This window comes from Danio rerio, chromosome 23 (genome assembly GCF_049306965.1).
Source record: "Danio rerio strain Tuebingen ecotype United States chromosome 23, GRCz12tu, whole genome shotgun sequence".
In the NCBI taxonomy this organism is placed as follows: domain Eukaryota; kingdom Metazoa; phylum Chordata; class Actinopteri; order Cypriniformes; family Danionidae; genus Danio; species Danio rerio.
Genome location: NC_133198.1, coordinates 30,993,731 through 31,013,118, shown reverse-complemented (window position 1 = coordinate 31,013,118; position 19,388 = coordinate 30,993,731). Strand labels below are relative to the sequence as shown.

Here is a 19,388-nt window from a genome sequence, read left to right as displayed (position 1 = left end):
AGACCAATAAAAAGTTTAATTGAATAGAGGGAGAAAGAGAAACTGACACACTTTATTAAAAAATCTAAAACCAAAGCTTACATTACACCTCACACAAATTAATTATAATCAAAAATAAAACGAAATAATTAATAGTGAGCTAATAACAATAAATAATTTCACCTAAAAAAGTTAATCATTTATCACCAATTGAATATTATTTTCCCATCCTCACAAAGTGACAATAAAGCCGCATTAGCACACCATTTGAACTCGAACTCAAGTAAATTATTTGTCATTATGAAGAATCTTCCACTCTTATTCTGGATTCCACTAAGGCTGAGAGAGAGAGCATTTCGGATTAGCTTAATTTTGTTTTTTGTTCATTTCATTTTCAAGCCACAAGATGGCGGCAGCTTATCAAGACTTAGTAGACTACATTATAAGGTTTGATTTTCATTCATATCGATATTTCTCAGTGTTGTCTATGGTCACAAAAAAGGCTATAGTTATGTACAGAATCTCTTGATTTCTAAAATGTTTTCCACATGTGTTTCTAACATTTCTATTTTAATGTTTCTGTTATATCTTAATAAACCTCAGGATGATCATGCTATAATTGATCAATATCATGTTAACTGTTTTGTTCAATATGTACAACCCATCATAAATGTATTTGAACAAAGCCTATATAATAAATGTTTGCTTCATGGCTTGGTTCAAAAAGCAGTATTAGTTTAGCATCAATCACACCATATGCTATACTATTGGATACGTCTTTTGTAAAGCATCAACACTGTGGCTATAATAAGAGATGCCAAGAGTGCCAGCTGGGCAGTCCTGTGAACTAGTAATACGGGCTGCTTTCCATCCAGCCAATTAGTGTAATATTTCTTGAGCTTTAAAGAGAAAGCTGGTGTCCTCCTGAGAATTGTCTTTGAAATACCCCAGGAAAAAAAGCAGACATCAAACATTAAACAGATCAAATTATTTCAAAATGTTATAATCTGTGTCCTAACAGTAGACTAGCCTATTTATCAGGTCAAGGCAACTGAGCAGGTTTTAATGAGGTATATGAGTGAACTTTGATCCAAATTTGACAATATATGCTTTGTCATTAAATACAATGTGTTTTTTTGTACGAGCTTAATATTTGAAAACCACTCAGAAAGCAGATGGAACCTATAGTTCCAAAGCTGTGTTACGTATTTTGTCTACACAAGAGTTAGCAGTGCTAGCAACGTCTTATCAGCATGTGGGTAATTCTATTTGGCATTTTAAAAGTTAAAAAAATAACTCTTTATAAACTGCAATACTTGCCAGTGTCTTATTGAGAGTATACTCTTTTTCATTCTATTAATTCAGTGCTTGCAAATCACAAATTATTATTTTTTTAGGGAAAAATTGTTATTTTTAAACAAATTTTACAGTTGAAGACAGTGTTATTAGCACCCCTGAATTATTAGCCCCCCTGTCTGTTTGTTTTCCCCAATTTCTGTTTAACAAAGAGATTTTTTCAACATATTTCTAAACATAAGTTTTAATAATTAATTTCTAATAACCGATTTATTTTATCTTTGCCATGATGACAGTAAATAATATTTGACTAGATATTTTTCAAGACACTTCTTTACAGCTTAAAAAGACATTTAAAGGCTTAATTAATTAGGTTAACTAGGCAGGTTAGGGTAATTAGGCAAGTTATTGTATAACCATGGTTTGTTCTTTTGTACGATCAAAAAATATATACAGCTAAAAAAGGGGCTAATAATTTTGACCTTGTAATGTTTTTTTAAAAAGTTAAAACCTGCTTTCATTCTAGCCAAAATAAAACAAATAAAACTTTCTCCACAAGAAAAAATTTATTAGACATACTGTGAAAATTTCCTTGCTTTGTTACACATCATGTGGGATTATTTAAAAAAAGAAAAAAATGCAAACGGGGCTAATAATTCTTAGTTCAACTGTACATATAATTGTTTGTCAACTCAATTTATTAATGCCAATGACTAATTTGGTAATGTGTAGAAAATATTAATAAATCGTTAATATTAATTAAAAAAAAAATCTTTTTTTTCCATTAAATAAACAGTCCTAACTTGAAACCAAGATGACATTTCACCTGTGGAAACACAAGCTCTCTTAATCTCACACATACATGACTGTCAATTATGTTACCTAAAGTGTTGCTCTAAATTAGTAACAGTAAAAGAATTGACAATTTTACAACTTTTTAGCCGAAATGGCCACTTGCTAGCATAAATTAAAGAACATGGCACTAATGAAATGAAGATTCAAATATTTGTAAATCAACCAATGTGTATGAAATATTCCCCTTTCCTTGTGAAATTGTAGTAACAGTATTGAGAGTTTACAAAATAATTTTCTCAAAGAGCATACACACAACTTTCAATGCTTCACATCTTATCAGTGAGGGAAATTGACAACATTATCAGTTTTTTACATAGTTGTGGAAGATAATTTCACCAATTTTAAGGCAAAGTATGGTATGGTAACAGAATTGAAGCAAGACACGGACATGTATTTTTGGTTAGAAAAATGATATATTTTTTAAACAATTTAATGTCATGGAATTGTGAAGAATTTCCATTTAGAGCTTAGAAATACAAAAAACTATTTCCCAAAAGAAAAGTAAAATAATTTTGTAATAAGTAGGCCTAACACATTTTTTAAAATAATCAAAACTATATGTATTCCTCTCAAATATTTTTTTAAAAAGATGTTTAAAAAATGGCTTTGAACTCGTGCCTTGTGTAAAGTTGGTTTTATATTAGCACATTCGGAAGTTTTTTAATCAGCTATTAAAATGCTAAATTCGGTTATTTATTGTTGTAGTAAATTATGAGCAATATGTCCCAACATGGGCATTGTTGTGCTTTTATCCTATAACAAAATTAAGTGTCCGTGGAGGGGTGAAAAAGGCACACAACAACACCAAGCAAAACGTTTATAACACTGACAGCAGCGGGGTATAATGCTCTCGCCCAGTGCAGAGGAGTTTCTTAACCATTCACACTGGAAGCTGCGAGCATACAACTTAACTAAAATCACACACAACAGTCAACTAACTTCCCGCGTGATGACAAAACAGCATGGGATTGGCTAATGCACAACTTGGACTTAACGTAAGTAGCTGTAAGGTTAATAAAAATCTTCTTTTCTTTTAATTAATAAACACTACAACAGTATACATACAGTACGTAGTGGGCCTAGCCTATAACGTTAGTTATTTTTATGATAAGAGTCATTTTGCCGAACCAAGGATGTGACGTTTAACTTACTTGTACTCATGTCAAAAACCTACAATAAACTGTAATTTCAATTTAATACGCAAAGTAGTGAGATTTGCAGGGCATTCGTTAAAATTTTGTCTCATATTACCGTCACCAGATCTGTAACGAGAATTTGTTTCAATTTTAGACTTACACACGACCGTATTATATATTTGAGACTCTCGAATATACTTTATCATATTGTCTTAACAGTAATTTTAATTACCTTATCTTTCACACGATAATAGTAAATTGTTGAGCTTGGCAAGTGTATTCATGTTAGATACTTTCTTCGAAAAGTACCTTGAAACAAGCTGCTCTCTTCTTAGTGTGATATTAACGGCGGTTGGCAACCAGCTTAAGCTGCTTTCAGTGTGTTGACTGATAATTAAACAGGAAGACAGGGCGGAACTTATTGAGTAGCCACTCCCCTTATCTTCAATACAATAGCGTTTAATATACATTCTTCTCCATATACCTTATAATTCCTATAGCACCGTGTCTGCCATTAAACACACAGTAATTATATAAATAACTGACCACAGCAGTATTTTGTAGATTCTAAAGAGCATTTTAATATAGAGCATTTAATGTAGGCCTAGATTGATCTCATCAAAAAAGTTACAGCAAATTGGCAGAAGTGTATTTTCAATCATCTAAACGTGAACTTTGTCACTGATTTGCAGTACACTAGTCCACACATTTCACAGGGAGTTCTCACAGCTGACACATTTGTTGTGTGTTTATTTGGTTATTGAAAGGAAAAAGTGCAGCACATATTTGTTTGTCTAAACTGTGTTTCCAGCAGAGTGGACAGTTTCTTGATTTCTTTACCAGTACATTGTTAAAAGGTATTTTACACTTCTACAAAATAATGAAAATGAGGCATGAGTATATCAGGACACTGAATCATGTTCAGTCTCTTCTATATTACGTACAGGTATGCTTATGTACAACTGCGAGCACAAGCATTGACAGCCACTGGTGTTCATGAATAACAATGGTTTCTGATCGGTAAACCCTTTAAGGACAGTTTACATGGAAATGTCAGTGGCACTTGCAGGAAAGTGGAGAAATCAAGGGAGGGAAGCAGAAATACACAAAGAGCTGCATTGCAACCTGTCACTGAGCAGGAAGCCAAACAGTACACCAAACTCATACAGACATTCAGACTTTTGCATCCCATATTTTGTTTGCCATCAAGGTATAGTTTTCTATCGTTGGCCTGAATCTTATTGGTTTGGCAGTATTCTTAGCAGTGCATTGTAAAAGAGATTAGAACACCTCTTCATAAATTAAACAAAAATCAATCACATTATCTGTCATTCATTGGAATTAAATCAATGTTTCACACCAAACATTTGTCATGGTGTGAAAATAATTTAGCCACTGCAGCTCTATACTTCTGTTTGACACCATAAGGTGCCCTGACAAACTCATCACGGCATATAGAGGCAAAATAAATGTTCCTTCTGACACACTTGCAGTCAAACGCTGGTTCTTCAGTTCCTGCTTCGAGTCTCAGTCCAAATAAATCTTGAATTATGGTTGTTTCAAATAAATCACACCCACACCATTGTGTTGGTCTCTGGAGGTTTCTCCTGTCAAACCAAATGATGAAGTGTTAATGGAATTTTTTTTTGCTGTAACAGAGTATGTTTGTGAAATGGCATCTTACTCTCTGCTGTTGGATGTAGACCACGGCATCATGGATTGTTACAAAGATATGCTGAGGATTCATGTAGTTCATCAGCCCGCTGGATGTGAGAATCTTTAGTACGCTCTCTATAGATGACAGAAAATATTGCTTAACATATTATTTGAAAAGTTTGTGCAGGTATATGGTTGAAAACTATTATCCCTCCTGTGGATTTTTTAAAAATATTTTCCAAATTATGTTTAACAGAGAAAGGATTTTTATAACAGTATTTTCTATAATATTTTTTCTTCTGGAGAAAGTCTGATTTGTTTTATTTTGGCTAGGATAAAAGCATTTTTAAAAACCATATTAAGGTTTAAATGTTTTTTTTATTTTATTTTAAAGATTTATAAACATTATAATATACAATATTCTTATATTAATAATCATTTTAACTATTAATAGCCCTCTTAAGCATTTTTTTCACTGATTGTCAACAGAACACACCACTGTTATAAACTGACTTGTCTAATTACCCTCACTTGCCTAATTAACCTAGATAAGTCTTTAAATTGCCCTTTAACCTCTTGAAGTTAAGTGCTATTTTGGGGTTTCCGCTTGGATTTTGCCTACCCAAATTTTTTTGTAAACTCAAATTTGAAAGTGCACCTTTTTAGGTTCTGTGTAGTCTATTGCTGTAATAGTTTTGGTGATTTCTGAACCATGTCAGTAATCATAGGAAAAAAGAATTATGTCTCGATCAAAATTTATGCAAAAGTTATCCTATTTCAAATGATTAGAGAACGGAACTACTTATGGGGATATTGGGCCAGTACAGACCTTTCAAATTGAATAAATATGGAAGTAAATGACGTCCCATGATTTTATATCAAATTCACTTTAATGTGTGATAGGACTAAAGAGTGACCATGAACTAATATTTTCTCAATTCAAACAAGTAGCGACTTTGACCAGGAAACAGTATATCATAAGTCCAGACTAAGCAAGCGGATGCTAGAATCTTGAAAAATATTTAGTACAATTATCAAGGCAAAGATAAAAGAAATCAGCTATTAAAACTAATATGTTTAGAAATGTGTTAAAAGAAGTCTTCTTTCTGTTGAAAAGAATTTAGGGGAAAAAATAAACAGGCGGGCTAATCATTCTGACTTCAACTGTATCTGTGAAAACTAACCATTGCAGTTAGCCAGGTATATCCGTACCCCAATCTTCTGGCACTCCATGCACATCTGTGGCAGGATAAATGTATGTCATTATTTTTGATAATACCAAATGGTGTCAAAATAATATCCTTAAAGCCCAGCTCACTTGTATAAATAACCGAGCTCCTGCGATATCCACAAAAATGACGCTGCTGCAGTCTATCAGCACAGCCTGGACTTCACCTTCAGCCATCTCTACAAGTGATAAATATGCGATACATTTGAAATAAAAACTTTTCTTTAACCATTTGTTTATTCCACCAGAAGTGGCAACACACCTGATGTGAACAAGTCATTCTTTGAAGAAAATGAACTGTCTGCAACTCCTTGCTCCTTGGAAAAAACAAAACAGTAATGCAGTCAGAAATTGTCCTTCAATAATCCATTATTTTGTTCAAACACATATCAGTTTAATACAGGACTGATTACAGTAAAAGCAAAGGCATTTAGAGGTTATGAAGGGATGGTCATTGTAATGTTAAATATACAGTGCTAAAAATTATTTGGTTACACTTTAAAAATAAAGGTCCAAGAGTTATTAGTAATCAAGTAATTTGCCTTAATCTGAATGAGACAATAATATGATTAAGGTGTTTACATGAGTTGCTTTTTGAATGTTCCTTTCATGATCCCATTTTACATTTTAAAGCACATAATTCGATTAACATCATTGCGTCACATCGCTATCCACATTTTCTCCGGAGTTTCCTGCAATTTTAGGTGTTTTATTTTTAATTTGTCGACTTTAACTGCAGTTTGGCACTTTCACTTTCATTCAGGAACATTCCATTCATGCCCCTGTGACAAACGAAACATTGGATGAGAGTATGAACTGCTGGAGGAGTGTTGTTTAAAAAGAGGAATTATTTGGTAATAATTTGTTTAAGGTGTTTATATGTCTGTACTGCACTTCAATAATTCGACTAAAGTCGACATACTCTACATGTCTTAATCCAGTTTCTGTTTGCCTTAATTATGACTTTAGTGGATTAATGTAATCAAAAATCACTGTTTACATGGTCGACTCTTAATCAGAGTATTGTCTAGACTTAATCGAATTAAAATCGGACTATTGGTTTCTATGTAAACGTACTCATTAAGGCACTTATTAACCATAATTCAACATGTACTGTTGCATTATTAAAATTCAAACATGTGCTTGTTACATTAATTTATGCACTGTGAGTTAACAAGAACTCAAAATGAATGATTTATTTTACTACCTAACATTAACAATGAATAAAAACTAAAATAGATGTGCTGTTCATTCCTCTTAGCAAATACCTTCAACAACTACACTGTAAAAAGCAAATAGGATACATTACTTTACTAGTTACGTTAAACCTGTTGGCATAGAAACAACAAGTTGACTTTACTTAAAGTGGGTAAACCTACAGTAAATTAGAACTGTTATGTTTACTTAAACAATTATTCTTTACAATTGTACACAGTTTTTTGACTTAATTTTAAGGCAACAAGTTTACTCACTTTTTAAAGTAAAGTCAACTAATCACTTTTTTAAATGTAACATTATTTTTTTTTTTCAATTGTTACCAAATATTCTAAATGCAAAATAATAATTTAATGAATTATGACAATGTTGGGTATAATCAGAATAAGGCACAATTTTAAATGATCTGAGATTCTCTATTAGCTTAATTAAATATAAAATACCAGTGGACCTTTTAGGATGAATAAAGAAAATCAATTAGAAAAAATCTCAAACTTGAAGAGCACATTACATCTGGATCATCTTACTACAGTGCTAATGGCCTCTCTTTCCCTCTTCTCAATAGCCTTCAGGGCTTTTTCTCGACTGCGTATCCTCTCAGGGGTGAGTCCCAGTAGCTGAGCCATATCCGCCTTGAAAAAGCTACGGTTGCCATAATAGATGGGCCCATTGTAGGTCAGGATCTTCACACCGGGCACTTCATAGCACTATGGAAAAGAGACAGAGGGTCATCAGTTAATCAACAGAAATAGGATAAAATTGATATTTTCTTCCCTAGTGGAAAGTATATCTGAGTGAAAAAGCTATCCTTGAATAGGAAAATTTATTTCAGTAGAGATTAATCCATAGGGAAATGAAACATTGGGGTTTAGTGACAGTTTGTCCCACCTTTACGCTGGTAAACACGTCACTAGAGAAAAGATGTCATTGCTAGAGGGAGTCATTATGATTGAAGTATTTATAGTAAACACTGCAATACAAGAACTGCGCTGATATTTGGTGACAGCTTTGTATGTGGCAAAAAAGAAGAAGAAGAAAAAAAAACGAATCGCCTCAAGTATTTCAAAACCTTTATGAGGGTGATGGCGTGGATTTTCTGATGTATGCTCCAGGAAGGAGTAACACATATCCTTTCTTATGTCTTTGATATTATAAATAAATTTGAATGTTTAAGAGGCTAGAATATATGATGACCTCAGTGGAGTGGTGTCCAAACTCGGTCCTGGAGGGCCAGTGTCCTGAAGAGTTTAGCTCCAATCCTAATCAAACACACCTGTACCAGCTAATCAAGCTCGCAGTAGATATACTAGAAACTTCCTGCAGATGTTTTGACACAAGTTGGAGCTAAATTCAGCAGGACACAGGCACTAGTTTGGACATGCCTGCCTCAGTGTCATCCCACTTCAGAGTAAAACTGGAATAATATGTGTGAGATAGCTTTTCTCTATGCCAAATGATTTGTTTCCTCAGGATCTACCCAGCCAGGTCAGAGGTCGTGGAGACCTCTTGAGTGAAATTGGACTCTTAAAGAATTGGAAACAACCGTTTCCTGAGTTATTTGCCGTGTTATGTGTTAAATATTTTAAAGTTAATTTCTTTTTGTATGTAATCTGCCTGTATGGATGTAGATTGTACCAGTTTTTAACCAGCTTTGATAACACGGGTAAGACTACACTCAGCCTTGGAAAAGAAATAGATTGCACTTTAAATGTGTGTGTTTTTTATTCCTTTGTGGACCATTTCACAGGTCTGGCATCAGCTCTGAACAGTCTAGTGGCTGTGTGACGTTTGTAAGCTTGAGATATTCAGATATCGTTTAGAATTGTATGTATACACACACATGGAAATTTTCTTACTCTATCTGTGTTTTAACCAATGAGATTATGTGAGAGTATAATTGCGAGTGTTAAAGCTGTTGAAACTGCAAACTATTTCAGCAAACTTTCTTTTTAATTGAATCTCTGACTCTGGCTCTTCTATGGAAGCCGATAGCCTTTGACTTGCATAGTAGGATGTCAATGTCAACTATGGATGTCAATGGCAATCAGTTTTTCAAAATATCTGCTTTCAACAGAAAAAAGAAACTTAAAATAGTTTTTTGAAAAAGTGGAGGGTGAGTAAATGATAACAGATCTTTCAATAAGACAGATATAGCTGAGCAGAGGTTTCCAAACGCACAAGGTCCAGTTCTAATCATAGTAAATGACATTACGTGTGGCAATAAGAAAAGAAAGTTAATATGATAATTGTTGACTCACTTTATTATGGTTGTTGATGGATCTGTAGATCTCCGTGTTGGCAGCTCTTCCTAACACAGAGCAGCTGGCCCTGAAAACAGAAAGTTTACTATGAGTTCAGGGACATCTTTTTGTCTCAACTTTATCTTCCCTTTTCCTTAAATGTGAATTTCAGATCCGCCAGGAGAGGAAGGTTGTTTTGGAACACGAGGGTCTGTAAGGGATACTGGTTCGCTGTTTTTATACAGCCCCTGAGCTTTGGAACGCATAATTAAAGGATATAGTAAACACGATTATTAAAGCAGATAAATACACAAATCTAATTAGGTAGTTTCAATCTCAATTATATTATGTGCTCAATGTCTTGTTTCACTGGGGCTGCTCCAGTTGGATTGATAATATCGTTATATCCATCATCCACATGCTCTATTTCAGTGGTTCCCAGTTTTTTTCTCCCAGAGGATGCCTTTTTTAAATGTTTTTGTTTCATAAACCTTCTTAAAGGAAATCACATATGGTTTACCCTGCATTCACAGAAAAAATATTATCAAGGTAAACTGCAAGTCAATTCATTTTAATAAGATACCTGTGCATCCATTCAACCATACTAAACTTTGATTTTTATTTACTTTTATTTACAAGTTTAACAATGCACATTAGAAATATAAAAATAAAAGAATTTATATATGCTTCAATAGATACATATACCTTCATATCATATACATATACAAAAATATATACAGTTGAAGTCAGAATTATTAGCCCCCCTTTGATTTTTTATTCTTTTTTAAATATTTCCAAAACAATGTTTAACAGAGCAAGAAAAGTTTTACAGTATGTCTGATAATATTTTTTCTTCTGGAGAAAGTCTCAGTTGTTGTATTTCGACTAAAATAAAAGCAGTTTTTAATTTTTTAAAAAACATTTTAAGGACAAAATTATTAGCTTTTAAGCTATATATATTTTTTGATAGTCTACAGAACAAACCATCATTATACAATGACTTGCCTAATTACCCTAACCTGCCTAGTTAACCTAATTAACCTAATTAAGCCTTTAAATGTCACTTTAAGCTGTATTGAAGTGTCTTGAAAAACATTTAGTAACGTTTTATTTACAGTCATCATGGCAAAGATAAAATAAATCAGTTATTAGAAATGAGTTAATAAAACTATTATGTTTAGAAATGTGTTGAAACAAATCTCTCCGTTAAATAAAAATTGAGAGAAAAAAATAAACGGTGGCTAATAATTCAGGGGGGGAAATATATATATGCACACTCACCAGCCACTTTTTTAGATACACCTGTCCAACTGTTCGTTAATGCAAATTTCTAATCAGCCAATCACATGGCAGCAACTCAATGCATTTAGGCATGCAGACATGTTCAAGACGATCTGCTGCAGTTCAAACCGAGCATCAGAATGAGGAAGAAAGGGGATGTAAGAGACTTTGAATGTGACATTGGTTGTTGCTGCCAGACAGGCTGGTCTGAGTATTTCAGAAACTGCTCATCTACTGAGATTTTCATGCACAACAATCACTAGGGTTTACGGAGAATGGTTCGAAAAAAAAGAAAATATGCAGTGAGCAGCAGTTTTGTGGATGCAAATGCCTTGTTGATGCCAGAGGTCAGAAGGTAATGGCCAGACTGGTTCAAGCTGATAGAAAGGCAACAGTAACTTAAATAACCACTTGTTACAACCGAGGTGTGCAGAAGAGCATCTCTGAACGCACAACATGTCCAACCTTGAGGTGGATATTACAGCAGCAGAAGACCACAACGGGTACCACTCCTGTCAGCTAAGAATAGAAAACTGAGGCTACAATTCACACAGGCTCACCAAAATTGGACAATGCAAGATTGGAAAAACATTGCCTTGTCTGATGAGTCTCCATTTCTGCTGCAACATTCTGATGGTAGGGTCAGAGTTTGACATCAACAACATGAACGCATGGATCCATTCTGCCTTGTATCAACGGTTCAGGCTGGTGCTTATAGTGTAATGGTGTGGGGGATCTTTCTTTGGCACACTTCGAGCCCATTAGTACCAATTCAGCATTGTGTCAACGCCACAGCCAAGAATTGTTGCTGACCGTGTCCATCTTTTTATGACCACAGTGTACCCATCTTCTAATGGCTACCTCCAGCAGGATAACGCGCCATGTCATGAAGTGTGAATCATCTCAGACTGGTTTCTTGAACATGACAATGAGTTCTCAAATGGCCTCCACAGTCACCAGACTCAGTCCAATAGAGCACCTTCGGGATGAATGTGCAGCCGACAAATCTGCAGCAACTGCGTGATGCTATGTCAATATGGACCAAAATTTCCAGTACCCTGTCGAATCTATGCAACAAATTATTAAGGCAGTCCTGAAGGCAAAAGGGGGTCCAGCCAGGTACTAGTAATATGTACCTAATAAAGTGGCCGGTGAGTGTATATACACACACACATCTCATGTATAACAACAAAGCCAATCATGTAAGGTTATCATTTCTGTGACAATTATAGTTACAGTAAATAAATTTACAATTTATTTTATTGTTTGCCATACAACCTTTTTGCTAAATGCTTATAATTTCTTGACAGGTGTAGAGCCGCATTAAGGTTTAGCCGCTAATACTTAAATCATAATCATTTATTTTAAAATGAAGCATGTTTGGTGACTGCTAAGAAACCTAGTGATCCTTAATAGGCCAGTCGATCACATGCTCTACATTACATCAACCATATAAAAAGACCAAATGGAAATTGCCAAATTTAATCCAATAGAAAGGAGTTATCCATACAATACCTCTGTGTGCGACAGACGACTGTCATCATGGAAAAGACCATCCCAATGGCCAACCCCAGGTCTACATTCAGCACAACTACAGACAGCCAGGTCACAAGCCACACCATCTGCTCAGATGTACACAAGAACTGATATCACTCAGCTGAACACAATGTCATTTAAGAAATTAAAGATATTTAGCATTTGCTTGTGGAACGAGAGATTGTAAAAACCTACAAAGTCAATTTTGCTAATTCTCCATAGTTCAGGGAGATCCTGAAACTGTAGGAACATCTGTCTCAGGCTGGTCACATTTATACATGCCAGCACTGCCTAGGTGGAGAGATGAGAGAGGTTGTTGGTTAATAATTCAAAGAGCATGAAATCAAAATCTACCCTTTGTGATTGGTTAGTAAATGTTTACAACCCATAAATCCATATTTACATGAATGAATTCATCAATCAGCAGACACTTACATCCAAAGTAACTTAAAGTGCTCCATTATACTATTTCAAAAGCCCCTAAGTTTGTTTCTGCAGTTTCACACATTAGGTTTATATCCATCCAAGATCATAAAACACTTTTTATTTTCTAATATACACTACAGCAGGGGTGTCAAACTCAATTCCTGGAGGGACGAAGCCCTGCACAGTTTAGTTCCAACCCTGCTCCAACACACTTACCTGTAGGTTTTAAACAAGACTGAAGGACTCAATTAGTTTGATCAGGTGTGTTTAATTAGGGTTGGAACTAAACTGTGCAGAGCTGCGGCCCTTTTGGAACTGAGTTTGACACCTGTGCACTACAGCATCTATTTTCCCCCACAGTGTCTTAAACAGTTCAAGAATCCAGTCTTTCTAAAGCCTTCTTTTCTTGATTTTTTTTTTATTTGATTTGGTATAAGATCTGGAGGCTTCCTCATCACTTGTTAACAATGATAGAAACAGTAACAATGGATTTCATTTTACAGTATCAATTCAAGCTCAAGTTCTTCTTTTTTTGGAAATACATGCAATGTGGATTTGTTTTCACTGTGCAAAAACAACACAAACCAAACTAGTGTCTGAGGATTAAAAACAGACATTGTTTGTGAGCAGCCAATAAAGACCATAAACTGGCATAATACAAATGTGTTACAAACTTCTGTAGGTTTGTGCAGGAAGTAATACTGGAATTACTGGTGACTTGTTCCAGGCCGTTTAAAATCTGTGATTTAGTTTCAGTCAAAACAACTCATACATCGTTCACTGTCATCTGTGAAAATTTGCAGATCTTTTACATTCACAAACAACATTAAATGAAAGATAAAATACGAAATGGAGAACTTGTAGGGGAAAAATATTACATAGCTCTGAGTCCTATTGTAGATATCTCAATAGTAAAGTGACTCTTACCTTGGGTAAAAAGTAAAACAGAGGTCCTATCAGCAGAAGTACAATAAGAACAACCAGACTTGTGAATAGTCCTGCAAGCTGTTCAAGTACAGAAAAAGCCTTATTAAATCCTAACTATGTTAAAAAAAAAATCAGACAAAATTTGTACAGAAAATTGTTTTCATATATTTATCAGTGAATATACTGTGAAAAAAGCTCATTGCATTATCTTAATATTACATTTTCATTGTAGAACTGCTTCATTTTGCAGCATGGGCTAAGTGGTTGAACAAGCACACCAGTACCTGCGTGTGACCTCCAGCACTCTCTAGTATGTTTGTAGTGGCCAGTGTAGCTGAATTGGGGAAGCAAGTGAACAGAGATGACACAGTGTTGGAGATCCCATGTGCTAGAAGCTCCTACAATAAAATTAATATAGTCTTAGGATGGCACATTTACAATGAAAATCACCTGCCTTTATACGTTTTATAACCTCAATTAATTAATATGATATAAACCTGATTTGGATCGATGGAGTATCCATGCTTATCAGCATATATCATGGCTAGAGATACAGACACAGCATAGGCGACGAGTGTGATAGCTACTGTGTCACCAGCAATTTCTGGAACTGTCTCTAATGCAGGCAGTCGTGGTTCTGGAAAACTGAAAATTAGTAAACATTTCACTTTAAATTATAGTTAAATTGCAGTTTATATACATTTTAAATTTGCATTAAATATATTTGAATATATACACACATATTATTTCAAACCTGCCAGTAAAGACTTCCAAATCAGCATATAAGAATGACTTGTGTGACATTGAAAAATGAAGTATGCTACAATAATTAGCTTTTTAAAAACAGGAAAAAACATTTTTTTAAATGAATTTACCGGGAAATATTTTAAAAATACATTAAATATATATATATATATATATATATATATATATATATATATATATATATATATATATATATATATATATATATATATTATTAATTAAATTTACAAGGTTGCATTCTTTGATCAAATAAATGTAGTATGAAAGGTTTCCTTCTTTTTGAACAGTTACATATTCGATACTGCTAGTATTTATGACTATCATGAATAATGCATCACATATAAGAATATATTACCCTGCAGGAATATGTCCTACAATCTGTATGTCATACTTGGAATCCAGAGAAAAGGCATATGTGATTCCTGTTGCAATTATTACCTGCAAGAGCCACAATAAAAACATGTTTTTCAGAATGCAGGCAACAAAAAAAAGAATAGAAAAGAGGGTTGATGAAACTCTCATTACAGCGAATAAACTGACTGGTATGGCAAATATTTGTACAAAAGTTCAGTTGCTTTATTTACTGTATGTCTCACATGGCATGACAGAAAGTGGAAAGAAAAGAAACCCAAAGATAAGTAAATGTTTTGACTGCTCCACGTGCTTTCTAAACCGTCTCAAATGTCTGTTTTGAAGTGCAAACTCACAGTGATAATCTCCACAGGGATTGGAGTCCGCAGACGCTCCCGAAAGCGGGAATTGACCTCTTTAACAGGCACCAGAACAGCCAGGCAGAGCAGTGAGATCACCAGCTCAGCCAAATTAGTGTGGGGCACGTTTTCCATCACTGAAGCCAACGTCTGTAGGTTTAATTAGAACTTTTGATTAATTTGTGCTCAGTTATACTCAGTGATCCTGAAAAAAGCAAATTCTGACCTTAAAAAGAGAAAAGGCACCAGCATATCGGGGTAACCGTAATCCCAACATGCTTTGCAGCTGTGAGACAGTCACGTGGAAGGCGGCTGCACTTGTGAACGCCTTAACAATTGGTTCTGAGAGATATGTAGAAAGGAAACCCAACTGGAGTCCACACATACAGAGCTAGGACAATAAAAACATGCAGCATACTCTTTTAATTCAACTTAAATCTATAGATGTCTGTTTTACATAGAGGAGATGTGTTTTACCATCATTATGCCTGAGAGAAAGGCTACGGCTGATGCCACTCCAATCCTCTGGGCCTCAAACTCTGCAGCCTCTGGGCTACTGCTATTCAGTGCGAGTGGGATGGGGACCAGCTGCTCCACAACTGAGCCAGTCATCAGACTCAACACAGCAAAGGTACCTGCAGAGGCCAAAGCCATGAATAATAACATTTCATTTTCTTAATTGAGCATTACAACTACATTAACTTATTATACTGGGACACTACAAAAGTGACAGGTGTTTGGTTATGCAAACATGTCAGGATGATTAAACAAATTTGTGGAAAATCTGACATTTTTATATTTAAATAAACCACATAAATGTTTTTTACAGTGCAAAAATCTGGTAAATTATTGTTAGATATTTTTTTACCTGTGGAAACATGATGACCAGTGCCAAAAAGCATATAAAGGACCACTGGGAAAAAAGATGTGTAAAGCCCATAGACAGGAGCCACTGATGTCAACAAAGCAAACGCCATCCCTTGAAGTAAAAAGTGACAACATTTCTTATGTTTATGTACTTTTCTGATGTTTATAGACTTTATATACATTTCATTGACTCTCAAAAAATGTATTTTGCTGCTTGTTCAAACTACGCATTTAGAATGAGCTGAAACGAGTTGAGTTTTTGGGGGGCAATTTAATTGTTTTACATTCAATCTATTTGAATTTGAGCCACGCATTTTTTACAGTGCTTTTCAATAATATAAGCCTGAAATATTTGTATTTCCTTGATTTTAGTGACATTTTAAACAGCAATTTGTGCTGTATAAGTTTGTCGGATGGTTATCAATACCACACTTTTTGATGCAACAAAAATACTTCCTAAATTTTTATAAGTTTGCTTATTTGCAGTGCTTATCATTACTATTTTTTGTTAACAAAAATGTATTTTTATTCACAAATGTGCATTTAAACAGGTTATTAGTTTCATATCTAATGTATTTCAATTAGAATGTTAGAAATCTGAAAAAAATACTTATTTTTTAAATACAAATTTATTATCATCCATCATAAAAAACAAATAAAGAAAATAAAATTGGCAATCTATCAAAACTTGTTTTAAATTGAAAACTGTATATATATATATATATATATATATATATATATATATATATATATATATATATATATATATATATATATATATTTTTTTTTTTTTTTTTTTTTTAATTGGTTATTCTTCTTAAAGTCTTCTTCAGTTGGGTATTTTCACAATTTATGATGGTATACTGTCAAAAATGGGACAAATGAGCTCATATTGGAGCTAAACTCTGGACCTTGTCAGCAGGGGGCTGGGTCTTTCAAACTACCCGAGCCCCCCGCTGGCTACCGGCCTGGTGAAATTATCAATTTCAGAATAATTTTCACATTTCAATAATAATCTCAATCCTAACTAAAAGCCTGACCCATGTTCATAACGCCAAATGCAATCAATCGCACATTTTCACCGTTCTATTGGGTGTTTTAAAATAGACCTCACAATATACACACTATTTTTAATGCAAAGGCGGATTTCTGTAACTTAAATGTGCAAAATATGAACACACACACGCGTGTATATGTAATATAAATTTTCATAAGAAATATTTAAAGGTTTAATGTTACATTAATACAAATACTAATCGATTTAAGTTTCTCTCATCTTTCTGGTCGTTGAATATCAAAACAAATGTGTTCATCCTAAATATGGTATTTAGCCAACCATATCCTCTTCGCACCTCAACTTTAGGCGACGTCATAAGTAAGAAAAATGAATCAACTTTATTTTTTACCTTGGGGAATGTGTACTATTCCAACAGTCAGTCCGGCTATGATATCTCCTAAGAGCCATTTTCTGAGCTTGTACTTTGGCAGCCAGCTGCACACGGGCAGTCTCTTGTGAAGCAGGTGAACGCACTCCACCTGCGAGCAGCTGCATCTCTGCGCCAGCCGGTCCCGGAGCCGCTCTCTCCCGCCAGACTGGTCTTCCGTACCGTACGTCTGTCGGAACCGATCCTCAGTGTATATGTTTCTGTAAATAGCCACCGACGCGCTCATGTTGTCCTAAAGTGTTCTTCACAGAGCAAGGTAAATAATCGGCAAAGTTAAACTGATCCAAACTTCTGCCCAGCCCCTAATTTATAGTAGGAGTCGCTAAAATTTGACATCAGGAACAATTGCATTTTCCTGTCAAGTGCTGGAACCAATTGAGCATGAGGGTCTTTTTTTCAGTAAAGCATCCAGCTTTTATGGAACAGGCTTTGTGTTATTACAAACCTTATTGTTAAATGCCCTGTACGTCTTCCAGGTCCTACTGCTAAAGGCTTTCTCTAAAACAATGACATGAAGGCTCTCATCTTTAACACCACAGCCCTGCTCTCAATCCCTCCTTCTCATCATGGCCCAATACTCTTTAAACAAGATCCTTTCTTCATCGATATGAAATGGCGTATAGAAAGTGTACAATGTAAAGCTCTGTGCAACATCCACATTGGGATCAAAGTTCTATTGTTTACATATTGAAGGTGAAACCTCAAACCACAACTATTGCTGATTAGAGGTCATTTCCGAGAAGGGGTCAATTTCTCCTTTCCTTTGGTGTCTTCGTAGGCTTTGGGAACCAAAGCTGCCTTATGAAGTGAAATCATATATGTTTCTTTGCATCGCTGATCAAACAGCAACAGGTCTCTGGTGAGTTTAGCGTTTAGTCAGTAATCACTATGTCCAAAATTGTAGTTCAAGGGTTTGTTTAACCCAAAATGAAAATTGTGTGGTCATTTATATATATATATATAGCTTGCATTTATTTACCTTCGTGTTGTTCCATAAGAAAATTGTTCTTATTTAGCACAAATCTGCATATCAGTTTAATCCAAGTCTTCTGAAGAGAAATGATCGCCTCACGTGATGCTTTTTTAAGCTTAATATATCAAGGAAGCTCAATCTTGCTTGCTAGATGCGCAAAAAACCAATACTGTTTGTTCTGCAGCAAACATGATTTTATGCAAGAACCAATCAAGTTCATTCTTGCATGATACATGGCACATTTGAGCTTCTAAGACTGGTGTCAAACTCAATTCCTGGAGGGTCGCAGCCCTGTATAGTTTAGTTGCAACCCTGCTGCAAAGCACTTACCTCCAGGTCTCAAACAAGCCTTTTATCAGGTGTGTTAAATTAGGGTTCCCATCAGGCATAGAACGTCAACATGATGTCAGATTAACATTGTACCCCAACATCATAGGATGTTGCATTCTAATTCAGAAATGAAAATCAGGTCGACATCAGAACCCAACGTGAGGTTAATGTTAAGACAGACACTGCATTTTGGTTACTATCTACAACCTAAAAACAACATATGAAGTTGTGTGGACGTTATAATGTCTATCAAACATTGGATTTTGGTTGCCATACCTGATGAATAAATGTTAGTATTTAATGTCCATATGACGTTGGTTTAGGATGTTGGCTCGATGTTGGATTTTGGTCATTTCACGTCATCATTGGACATCAAAATAACATTGTCCCTAAACGCTGGTGACCTAAATCTAACCTAATTATAACGTCTCATAACATTGTGTCTCTGCTTGGTTAGAAATAAACTGTGCAGAACTGCGGGCCTCCAGGAGTTTTACACCTGTATTCTAAGAGAACCAATGAG

General features: G+C 34.8%; 2 protein-coding genes across 2 annotated transcripts in view; both read right to left on the bottom strand.

The window, feature by feature from the left end:
• Positions 1-3,658, bottom strand: part of c1galt1la (core 1 synthase, glycoprotein-N-acetylgalactosamine 3-beta-galactosyltransferase 1, like a) — a 47,353-nt gene extending 43,695 nt beyond the window's left edge. Inside the window, 1 exon segment of the mRNA NM_001077374.1 lies at positions 3,576-3,658. The gene's annotated coding sequence lies outside the window, so the exon portion shown is untranslated.
• Positions 3,659-3,992: 334 nt separating this feature from the next.
• On the bottom strand, positions 3,993-18,062 carry slc26a10 (solute carrier family 26 member 10). Its single transcript, XM_001921731.9, has 18 exons — positions 17,524-18,062; positions 16,119-16,229; positions 15,728-15,885; positions 15,477-15,641; positions 15,248-15,400; positions 14,896-14,978; positions 14,273-14,420; positions 14,060-14,173; positions 13,776-13,853; positions 12,618-12,713; positions 12,402-12,508; positions 9,624-9,693; positions 7,893-8,072; positions 6,413-6,467; positions 6,241-6,329; positions 6,107-6,161; positions 4,951-5,057; positions 3,993-4,873 (listed from the first exon to the last, which is right to left on the bottom strand). The coding sequence occupies exons 1-18, from the start codon at positions 17,786-17,788 to the stop codon at positions 4,835-4,837; spliced, it is 2,073 nt and encodes a 690-aa protein (XP_001921766.4). The 5' UTR covers positions 17,789-18,062; the 3' UTR covers positions 3,993-4,834.
• Between the last annotated feature and the right edge of the window lie 1,326 nt (positions 18,063-19,388).